Source organism: Humulus lupulus, chromosome 6, assembly GCF_963169125.1.
Source record: "Humulus lupulus chromosome 6, drHumLupu1.1, whole genome shotgun sequence".
NCBI lineage: Eukaryota > Viridiplantae > Streptophyta > Magnoliopsida > Rosales > Cannabaceae > Humulus > Humulus lupulus.
The window spans coordinates 53,440,814-53,452,556 of NC_084798.1; the positions used below are offsets into that span (position 1 = coordinate 53,440,814).

General features: G+C 35.7%; 1 protein-coding gene and 1 long non-coding RNA gene across 3 annotated transcripts; both read left to right on the forward strand.

Moving 5' to 3' along the window:
• Nucleotides 1-1,172: 1,172 nt before the first annotated feature.
• Nucleotides 1,173-3,721, forward strand: LOC133785098 (ABC transporter A family member 1-like). The gene is made up of 5 exons (XM_062224357.1): nt 1,173-1,351; nt 1,868-2,014; nt 2,714-2,950; nt 3,188-3,308; nt 3,645-3,721. Exons 2-5 carry the CDS (start codon nt 1,928-1,930, stop codon nt 3,719-3,721), a joined length of 522 nt encoding a protein of 173 aa, XP_062080341.1. The 5' UTR covers nt 1,173-1,351; nt 1,868-1,927.
• A 101-nt stretch (nt 3,722-3,822) lies between these two features.
• LOC133784022 (uncharacterized) lies at nt 3,823-4,919 on the forward strand. Of its 2 annotated transcripts, XR_009871081.1 has the most exons (4): nt 3,823-3,927; nt 4,056-4,153; nt 4,243-4,487; nt 4,681-4,919. It is a non-coding gene; the product is annotated as an uncharacterized LOC133784022 (long non-coding RNA). The 2 variants fall into 2 exon arrangements; XR_009871080.1 differs by lacking the exon at nt 4,681-4,919 and having other exon boundaries at nt 4,243-4,595.
• The last annotated feature ends 6,824 nt before the right edge of the window (nt 4,920-11,743 follow it).

Sequence of the window (11,743 nt, forward strand, 5' to 3'; positions counted from 1 at the left end):
ACTTAGGATAATAATTTTGTTTCAAAAACTCATCAAATTCATTTTAGTGAAACACACTTCACATTTTTTTACGGAAATTCCAGCAACCATTTTTATCTTTAAAAATCACCATATTCAATTTAAAAACTCCTATTTTTTCTAAAAATTCAATAAAAATTATGTAGGTATTTATTTGAGTAAAATATCATTTTATTGGGACTTAAAATACCCTTTTTAATTCCATAAAATTAACATAACATCAAGGACATTACTTATGCATGCAAATCATTTTTTTTTTATCAAACTTTTACCCAATTACTTACAAAAATCAGCAAGCTTAATTTCTCATGAAATTCATCTTTTATCCCAAAAATTTCACATAAAATCATACATGTCCAAAATCTCATCATACTCTTATTATATATATAATTTTTTTTTTTTTGGTAAACCAGCAGTGAACTTCATTACTCCCAAAAGCCAATTTACAAACAAATGGCACCCACTAAAAGGGTACAAACGTACTTCCACTACAAGAAATCTGATCTTTACCTACCAATATTTTACCTACCAATATATATTGGTAGGTAAAGAGAACCTTTACCCACCAATATTTATTTGTAAGATTTATTGGTAGGTAAATATTGCCAATATTATAATATTTTAGAAGGATGATTATCTACTAATAATTTGGGTAAGTAAAGAGTGTTACCCTACACATATACTGGAGGGAAATTTTTTTGCATTTGGCGCCAATATTTCCCTCTTATTATTTTAATTTTTAATAAAAATGATGCTGAGTTGTGTGATGATGTGTTAAAAATATCCTACATGTCATCTTATTTATTTTTAACATGTCATATTATTTTTAACAAAGGTTACAAATCTTAAAAACAAATAAACATTACAAAAACAAAAATTAAAATTAAATTAATTCTAACTATAGTAAAAACAAAATCATAATAATATATATATTTTATCATTTAACGTTTCAGACATAAAAAAATACTCTGGTTGTCTGCCCTCTCTCCCTCTTAGAAAACCAGTCGAAGAAGAAGCACCCATCCTCAGCGAGAGTACCCCGGAGGCCCCGACGCTGACCATCGCCTGAGAAGAAGTGCCCATCCTCAGCGAGAGTACCCCCGAGGCCCCGATGCTGACCATCGCCTGAGAAGAAGCGCCCATCCTCGCCTGAGAAGAAGCGCCCATCCTCGCCGACCGCCACCTGAGAAGAAGAACCCAGATGTGCACGAGCGGGGTGCCCCTTCCGTCCTCCCCTGAAGCCCAGATTCTTCATAGCGTATCAGATTCTTTATGAATCGAAATCTCGATTCTCAAATCTTGTGGGAGTAAATCATGAACCTGAAAACTTGAGGTAACCCTCCAGCTATATACATATACTTAGATATTATGTATGTCTTGAAATCTATAAATGGGGGATTTTGTGTTGTTCTTGATAGAGAACAACTTGTTGACATGCTTGGTAGCTGAGAAAATATGGGAAGAAGGAATCATTATATATCTGGATTGTGCGTCTTCAATTTTGTTTCCGGTGTCGGATGTTGGTTCTGTTTTGGTTATTCTTTCTCTAGCTTTATTTTAAATTTTTGGTCTATAGCTTTGTTTATTAATTTGATTACGATGAAATGAAATGTCCTGTTCTCCATTGTCGTTGCTTATTTCATTGGTTGATTTTGGTGTTTTGGTCATGGATACTTTTTGGACATTTTGATTAGTTAATTGTCGAGTTATTTTTCTGAAGTTTGGTTTCTGTTTGATGAAAGCCCAGGCAGACATGTTCATAGATTAGCTTTGCTCTTTTTCAGTGTAATGCACTGTATGACATTATTAATTTGCTATCATTCCTGACATGTGCACTCTACTCTCCCAGAATTTCTTCCGACTATCCCCAGGTTTTTGCTTTGCTGATGGGCTTGCATCACTTGCTCTTATGCGCCAAGGGATGAAAGATAAATCTAGTGATGCGGCTTTTGATTGGAATGTCACTGGTGCCTCTATATGCTATCTTGGTGTTGAGGTTTATATCTTCTCAATTTTTTAATGAAATTGTTTTGGTTTTTTCTCCATTTATAATTTTTTTTATATTAGAATGGAATACAATTATTCAGAAATATGATGCCAATGAGCAATAGCCTCTGGTTCATACAGTTATATGTTTAGATGATCTTTTATATTTACATGGCAGCTGGTCAAATAATACCATTTGATTTAAATGTAATTTATACTTGTTTCATGTAGTTAATTGTGGATTATATGACACATGAGACGTGAGGATTTGCATCCTTCTGTCTCAGGTGAATGTGTTAAAATATTTATATTTAAGTTCAAGATGAGTATTTAATGGAGGAATCATAGTTTTGGTGCTTTGTTGGGATAATTTGGCTTGGATAAAAATTAATATTTTTGAGGGAATCAAAGAAGAATTGCTTTCTTTGTTAGATAAACTTCTGTATTGGGGGTCTATATGGAGTGCTTTGGTTAAAGAATTTAAATAGTATCTTTTTTATGTTGTTAGAAATTTGGGTACTATGTGGTAGTTGCTAAATCTTTGTTATTATGCTAATCTAACAGTGGACATCTACTCATTTATTTGCATTTTTTTCTATTTGTAATTTTGTAAATGTTTCTGGTTCTCCTATATAAAATGCTAGGTTGAGCCAAGTTTCTCTTTACAATGTAATGCTATGATCTAAGTTGGCCTTTTCACTTGTCACAGAGCATTTGTTACTTCCTCTTGACACTTGGGCTTGAAATCTTGCCTTCCTACAAGGAGTGGTGGAGTATTAAAAGTTTCCAACATGATGGTTCTTCTTATTCAGAACCTTTTCTGGGATCCTCTGCAGAAAAAGTTGCTCTTGACTTTGATGAAGACACAGATGTGGCAATGGAAAGAAACAGAGTACTTTCAGGTTCCATTGAGAATGCTATCATTTACTTGCGTAATCTTCGAAAGGTATGTCTTCATAATCTATGGATAGTTTTGATAGTTCTCAAAGTGAGCTTTTCATCCCCTGATCCCCCCTCTTATAGAAACAAAACTTTTAGTAAGAAAACAAACAAGAGTACAAGTAAGTAGAGAATTGGGTGTCCCTTTAACGAAGAAAGAAAAAACAGCATGAAACTCAGTTCTATTAATTCGAAGGCCTATGTAATCTGTTTCTGTAATCTTTATATATGCTGTAAACTTCAGATGTATCCTGGAGGAAAAGTGGCAGTGCAGTCTCTGTCTTTCTCAGTTCAAGTGGGGGAATGTTTTGGCTTTTTAGGCACAAATGGAGCAGGAAAGACAACCACTCTGTCAATGCTTTCTGGTATGCATTAGTTTTGAACCAAGAGATTCATACATTTTTTTTTTGAAAGCCTGACCTGTGCAATCTAATTCTATTGCTTTGTCATTGGTGGTGATTCTCTCTGTTTGTGTGTTTCCAAGTATTAAAAGAGTACTGTAATGATTTCGTGGAGTTGATCTTTATTCGACCTTTAACTTTTTCTATATGTACTTCCAGCATATTTATATCTATAAGATTAAGAAAATGGGAAAGATTTCAAACGGTTTCCAGTATGAATGATTCCTGTATTGCACTACTTAATCAATCAAGGTTCTATTCTATGCTTAGTGTCTGAAACCATAGCCAATTTTACTGCAGGAGAGGAATCTCCAATAGATGGATCAGCTTACATATTTGGGAAAAATATTTGCTCCAATCCAAAGGCAGCTCGTTAGCACGTATGTTGTGATTTTTATTTTAGGTACTCAAAATATTAGACTATTTCTCATAATCATACTGTTGAAAGCTGATTGTCTTTATTATCCATTTTCAGATTGGTTTTTGCCCACAGTTCGATGCTTTGCTAGAATTTTTAACTGTCCAAGAGCATCTTGAGCTTTATGCAAAAATAGAAGGGGTGTCAGATTATCGGATAGATGATGTATGTTTTCATCTCAAACTTTCGATCTTTTCTGTCATTGCTACAAGATTAGCTCATTTTGTTCGATATTGTGATAGAAAGATAAAAAATTCAATCCCTTGTTTGTTTGTTTTTTCAATTCTTAATAGGGGTGAAGGAGTTTGATGCTAGATGGATTGGTTGGGCTGGTGTAAATGTGCCTGATGAGACTGGACAAATTGCACTAACCAAAGCTTTAGCTGAAAAGGTTGAAATAGCTACTTGTCATTATGTAATCTTGTATTTCTAGCTCTATACATACCAGCTACCCTTAACGAAATTGTTCATTGATTGCAGAGGTGCATACCAGTATTTCTTGATGAGGATATTGTTCATCAGTATTACAATGGTTACTGTAACAACATATTGTGGCCACTTTTTCATTATCTTGGGCTTCCACAAGAAGACCGCCTTGCAACCACCCGTAGCTTCCAGTCACAATTCGATGCATACAAGAAGGCGAACCAAATGTTTGCTGATGTAGTGAATGAGCATTATGAGGAGGGAGATGTTGTGTGGTGCCATGATTATCACCTAATATGGTGAAACAACAGAAGGCAATTGTGCCTTCAATTAATTAATTTTGTTTACCATGAGTAACTCAATTGCTATTTCTTTTTTCGGTGCAAATTTTATATATATATATATATGTATATATAAAAATAAATATAGATATTTTTCATTTCTGTTTATATGCATGTAATTTTGTTTATTTGTTTGTTTTTCCTTGTTTAGATGTTGCACCGCCTCCACCACCTCCAACAGACCAAGTTTCAGATGCAAATTTAAGAGAGTCGCCATCTATTTCAGTTCGGGAGTCACAAGATGATTCTTAGTTTATTTACATTAATTTACTAAGGAATGAAATTTATGAAGTTTTTTTTATGTTGGTAGGGGTAACCTTAAAATGATAACTTTATGATTTATTTTAGTATTGAACATTATAAAAAATTTTAGCATTAAACATTTTATTATTGAATGGTTTTTTTCTAGTTTATTTCTAATATATAACATTTATAAATAACTGTTATTATCTTTTACCTACACATAACCATTAAATTTGAACAAAATATAAATTGTATAACAAACCAATAAAATAATGCTATGTGGGCTAATAAAATGACACCACGTAGGATGCCACATATGATGCCACGCAGAATGCCACGTAGGATGCCACATATGATGCCACGTCATCAGACATATAAAACTACAAAAACCATGTCAGCATACACGTAGGATGCCATGTCATCAAACACGTCATCTGATGACTCATCAATTGATTTATAACTTAGTGGGGTCCACTGATTCTTTTACCTAACAGTGTTAATAAGTGTAGGTAAAGACTCTTTCCCCACTAACTTTTACCTACCAATCTCTACCAATTCAATATTGGTAGGTAAACCATATTACCCACCATTAGGCTAGTTTTACCTACACTTACAATTGGTAGGTAAATACCCCATTTTCTTGTAGTGTTCTTTAATCTGTACAATGATTATATTCTATTTATAATACAGTATACCATTCAAAATCTTTCGCAGATACTTTTTTTGGCCATACACTTTGGATTCTAATCTTACTAGCTGCTTTAATCTTCTGTACAATGCTTGTTGGATTGTCAAGGGAGGATAGCCAAAGACTTTCATTTCTTGCCCTCCATAAATGATACACCAGTGCAGCAATAATAGCTGAAAGAACCATTTTCCTGAACCTTGTTGCCTTCATTCTTCCAATCACCCTCATAATGCAAGGTAGCTGGCACGCAGATATCCCCCAGCAAACCCAGCTCTTAATCTGTTGAAGACACTCACTAGAAAATGGGCAATCAAAGAATAGGTGAGTAGTTGTTTCATCTGCCACTTTGCAAAATTGACACCTAGCTTCAGGAAGAACATTGAACCTATACAATCTTGCTTTAGTCTTCAATCTGTCTTGGATAGCCAGCCATAGTATGAAACTATGCTTTGGGGTATTCAATCTCCCCCAAACTTCCTTGCTCCAATTAACCCGTTCATGTACAGGACTAAGAAGTCTGTATCCCTTTGCAATCTTATACTTACTTTGAGGAAACAGAGCTAAATCCACAAGAGTCTTCACTTGGTCTTTAATTGCTACAACCTTCCTCCAATACTAGCTTCCATGAACCAGGGCTATGTAATCCCACCATACTCCATCTTTTATGTACACACTATGCACCCATCTAACCCACAAATTATCTTCTTTGGCTGCTACAGCCCATACATACTTGAACATAGCAGCTTTGTTCCATTCAGCAATATTCTTGAAGCCTATACCTCCTGCTGCTTTAGGCTTGCACATGCTGTCCCAAGCTATTTGCCCTGCTCCAACCATCATTTGTTGACCAGTCCACAAGAATGCTCGACAGATAGCTTCAATCTCTTTAATCACCTTCTTGGGCAGCAGCATAATTTGACTCCAATAAGAATGAATTGAAAGGAGAACAGAGTTAATCAAGACTGCCCGACCTGCAAATGAGATATTCCTTGTGCTCCAAGACCTGATCCTATTAGTCATTTTATCCACCAGCAAGCTGCATTCCTTTGCAGAGATGCATTTAGGACAGATGGGAACACCTAAGTAGTTAAACGTGACATCACTTTTCCTAAATCCTGAAGCTTCCAAAATGCGATGGACCTCATTAGAATTCATCCCACTGCAGTATATTGCAGACTTCGAAGCATTAGGCTGCAGTCTTGATGTTTGTGAAAATAGCATGAGGCCCTGTAGTAGATAACATATGCTCTTGTAATCACCATTGCAAAACAGTAAGACATCATCTGCAAAAATTAGATGATTTAACTTCAGTTCCTTGCACTTGTTATGAAAAATAAAATAAGATTTCTGGCCAAATTTTTGCATTATTCTAATGAGGTATTCCATTCCCAGCACAAAAATAAGAGGAGACATCAGATCCCCTTGTCGCAACCCTCTTTTAGCTTCAAAATATCCACGCATCGACCCATTAAGCATAAGTGAATATCGTGGTGTTCTTATACATGTCATGACCAGTTGAATAAAATGCTCAGGGAAATGGAACCCATACAACACTTCTTCTATAAAGCTCCACTCAATGGTATCATAAGCCTTTTGTAAGTCTAGCTTAATTAAACAGGTGGCTTTTGATGATTTTCTCCCATAATGACAGACTAAGTCTTGGCAAATCATTATATTGTGCGCTATGAAGCGACCTTGAACAAAACCTCCTTGATTTTGAGCCACAATACTAGGGAGAATTATTTTGAGCCTCGAGCAAATCAGTTTCGTAGCTGCTTTGTAAATGACATTGCAGCAGGCTATTGGTCTGTAATCCTTCACTGTATTCGGGCACTTGGTTTTGGGAACAAGTGTAATCACTGTGGTATTTATCTCTTTAAGCAGCTGCCCAGTCTTTAAGAAAGAAATAATAGCTTCAGCAACTTCATCTCCAATTAAGTCCCAGTTTCCTTGGTAAAAGAAACTCCCATAACCATCCGTACCTGGTGCTTTATTTCCAGGGATTTCAAAGAACACTTTCCTAACTTCTTCTTTTGTGAAATCTTTCAATAGTAGCTCTGATTGCAATTCTGTTACTTTAGGACCTTGATTCATCACTCCAGCCAACACTTTCTTTCTTTGCAGCAGCTTACTACCCAGAAGTTCCTGATAGAAATTTAAAAAAGCTTCAATAACCTGTATGGGCTCATCTACTCGATCACCCTTTGAGTTAACAATAGATAGAATTCTGTTATGCCTTCTTCTCTCCCGAATACTGATGTGAAACAATGTTGAATTCTCATCACCATTTCTGGCCCAATTCAGTTTAGATTTCTGCTGCAAAAAGGAGATATAATCCTTGTGAACCTTAGTATACTTGTTCCTAGCCTCAAACTCCATGACATGTAAGACAGGGTTTAAGGGTTCACACTGAAGCTTATTTTGACATTCAGCTAGATGATCTCTAGCTTGAATTTCTGCACTAATTATATCATAGTAACCTTGAGCATTGATCTCCTTGAATACTGCCTTTAGTGTCTTCAACTTAGTAATTATTCGATACATTTTTGTCCCTGTAAATTGTTGCTGCCAGGTCACTTTAACCTTCTCAAAATAATCTGGGTATTGAAATACTTGAAAGGCTTCCTACCACAAGGGACATTTGAATAAACAGTGAGGACAGCTGGGGTATGGTCAAACAGCCCCTCATTCAAAAATACTGTCTCAGCATCAGGGAATAAACTCAACCAAACTTGGTTTGCTAGCACACGATCTATCTTAGAATAAATTCTGTCTTCTCCATATTGTTTATTGCACCAAGTATAAAAATTACCACTATATTTGACATCTTCAAGTTGGCAGTTTGCTACACAGTCAATGAAGTCAGTGGATGTCTTATATCTAATTCTATTGCCAATCCGCTCCTCTTTTGCTAAAATGTCATTAAAGTCACCCATTACAATCCAAGGACCCTTAACAGTCAGATCTTGAACATCTTTCCAAAGCCTTTTCCTCCCTTCCTCATCATTAAAAGCATAGACATAAGTAACAAAAAAGAAATTATTATTGTCAACAGTTGTAACTCCAAGATGTATCAACTGGTTAGTACATTTGATGATATTAACATGAAAACTAGAAGGGTTCCAGCTAACAATGATTCGCCCTCCTGAATGCCATGCATTATTGGAAGTAAAGCACCACCCAGTAAACAAATTTAGATATAAGGCTCCTAGTTTCTGAGCCTTAACTCTTGTCTTGAGCAGACCAACCAAACCAACCCTCTGAGAAGAAATAAATTGCTTAACTAACCACTGTTTTTGTTGGTTGTTAATCCCTCGGACATTCCAGCTAATAATTTTATCCATTTGAAAGAGGAAGTGCTCCCCCTCCTCCTGTATTTTCACTTTGAGTTCCAACTTCTATCAGTTGTTGACTCTGCTGTTCCTTATGTTCATCTTGCACCAGTTCCCCACCATTCGATTCTAGAGCCTGAAATGAATTAGTAATCGAAGTGTTAACTGGAGGGTCCTTTGCTTTAACTTTCCACACCTTTGTTGCTGGTTTGAAGCCATCCGGATCAGTTCCTGTGTTCAAATTAGATGTTGTATCCTTATTCAATTCTAGCATTGTCTCTCCCGAATCAATTGGATTCTCTGTTTTCCTAACCACCCATTCTGGCTTCCTTCCCTCTTTTCGTCTACACACAGTAGTGTCATGACCTATTCCTTTACAGTGGTCACAAATTATTGGTTTCCACTCATACGTGACAGCCACTGAAGTGTTAAAACCATGCTCATCCTCAAACCATATCAGATCTGGAAAATCTTGCTTCAAAGAGACTTCAATGAGAACCCGAGGATAACTTAACTTGTCCCTAATTTTAGTGATAGAGTCGACCATCAGAGGCTTTCCCACTTGGCTGATGATTTTGAATAAGGACTTTTCTCCCCAATATTTCAGTTCAAGGTCATCCAATTGTACCCAAATTGGAACCGATTGAATGTCCTGCTTCTTGAAGTTAACATTAGGGTCCCATGCCTTCATAATAACTGGTCTCTTATTAAAGAAAATATACCCCCCTGAAATCACCTGATCCCCGTACTCAACAGAATCAAATCGAATTAAGAAAATGCCATAAGACAACATGCCCACTTTGTCAACCTTATCCTTCCATACACGTCGAGCAAAACCCTCTATAATTTACAACGGTGGATTTTCTCCTAGAACATAGCACACCATAGAGGATTTCCAATAGTCCACTTCATCTTCAATGTCTTCCATAGTTATCTTGATTTTCTGTTTTGCAGTAGAATCGGCAAATTTGCACTCCAGATTTTGCATTATATTGCCAGATCGCAAGATAGGAGGTGTGACATTCTTACCTTGAGAAACCGCAGATGCTGTATGCCGATGAGCTTCCATGATCTGAGCAAATTTCAATCGAATTTCTTCTCGCTGTTGATGCTCCTTCATGACTGCTCTAGGTGAAACCTCCTCTTAACCAATCGCAGATGACAGATGACATTCGACATGCTCAGCTTCAATTTCCTCATCTGAGAACTTTATTGGTTCAATTCCTAGAACTTCATCCATGGATTTTGTCTTCTTTACATCAGAACTGGAATCAGGCCCTCATTTTTTCTTTTTCTTAATAGAAGATTTAGGTTTGCTCTGCATCTTCGCCCTCGTTTTCGCCATGGCACCAGCTCAGAGAGCTGAGAGAAAGCTAGAGAGAGAAAACCTAGAATACTTATTATATACATAATTCTAAGAATATTACTAACATATTCACATGCAATCTTATAAAATCCCATTTTTTTCTATTCCATTGAATCTACACATGAAATCCAACAAAACACTAACAATAACAATAACAATAACATACATTAATTCATAAACACCATATTCACATATGCCTTTATATTAACCTAACATGTTTCTATCATTATTTTCATGCATCTTAAAATTTATTCACAATATCACATGCATCCTATCAAAATTTCTTGGATCCAAATAGCAAGATTTCCAATTATCATTTTACCCAAATTACATAAGTCCTAAAACATGGATCTAATATATTGAAAATCATACAACATCAAACAAAATATCAAGATGATCCTTAGGTATGCCTAGGCCGAAACCCCATATTTGCATTCATAATTACCACTAATCATTATACATAGAAAATTAACATCAAAACCCTTTTATACATCAAACCATAATACCCTTCATGCAAATCAAACAACTTATTATCATCAAGATATCAAGAACACAAAGTACCCATTTTTTTCCTACCCAGAACATAAATCCCCTTTAACCATAATCCCTCTAATAATCTATCCATCAAAACCAAAAATCACAAAATTTAGGGAGGGATTTCAATACCTCTTCTGGATAGAAAATCAAGAATCCAATAACCTCCTTGCTCAAACCCTAGGGGTTGTATATTTTGAATAATCAAGATGGAGAAGAAGATGAACAAGGTTAGAGACAACCCGATCAAAATACTAGATTAATCATAAGGAACACAACCAAAAACCTTACCCTAGCTTGAACCCATTTTCTTCTTCTTCTTCTTCTCTCTCTAGGTCACGCCCTCTCTCTCTCTCTTCTCTCTATAATTTGGCAGCCCTCCATCCCAAATGAGCCTTCAACCTCTTTCTTATTTTCTATTTAAATGCCTCAATCTTCAAAACCTAGCTAAGGAAAATTTAATTATCATTTTCCTTTATTTTCCCTAAATCAAAATATAATTCAATTAAAAATTATACTCAGCCAATCAATCCATTTTATCATTGACAGCACACTAATTCCTCTCTTGTATTCCTTGGCTGTCCATGGCTAATAAAGGAAATAATGCTATTCTCGTAACTCTAGGGTGCTGAGACTTGGGACTGGGTTTTTAACCGTTTCTGTTACGTTTTAGGAAAAATGATTTTCACAGAAAATGTAGATAATTTTATTATCTTTCTAACGGTATAAGTTGTGTCTAAATTGGATATCCACAGCCCATTTTATACCTATTTTACTGAGGCTGGGTCTAAGGTTACGGGAATTCAAAAAAATGACAACTCTATTATTTCTCACCATTTGTTTCCCAATGTTTTTCTTGTGTGAACACAAGCCTCTTTATTTCCCTTTCCTTTTATTTTCCTTTTAAATCCCTTAATTAAATAAAAATAAATAAACCAATAAAAGGAAATTAATGTGTAGAAAACTATTACATGCACACCATGCAACCATGCACATGCACATACTCAATCACTAGGGTGCATTACTACCTACCATGCACCTTAGTGCATTA

Excerpts from the sequence above, each read along its gene's own strand:
- LOC133785098 (XM_062224357.1), top strand. The coding sequence starts at position 1,928 with ATGCGCCAAGGGATGAAAGATAAATCTAGTGATGCGGCTTTTGATTGG. Across the intron at positions 2,951-3,187 it reads ACTTGCGTAATCTTCGAAAG|ATGTATCCTGGAGGAAAAGT; the intron begins GTATGTCTTCAT and ends TGTAAACTTCAG. Across the intron at positions 3,309-3,644 it reads CACTCTGTCAATGCTTTCTG|GAGAGGAATCTCCAATAGAT; the intron begins GTATGCATTAGT and ends ATTTTACTGCAG.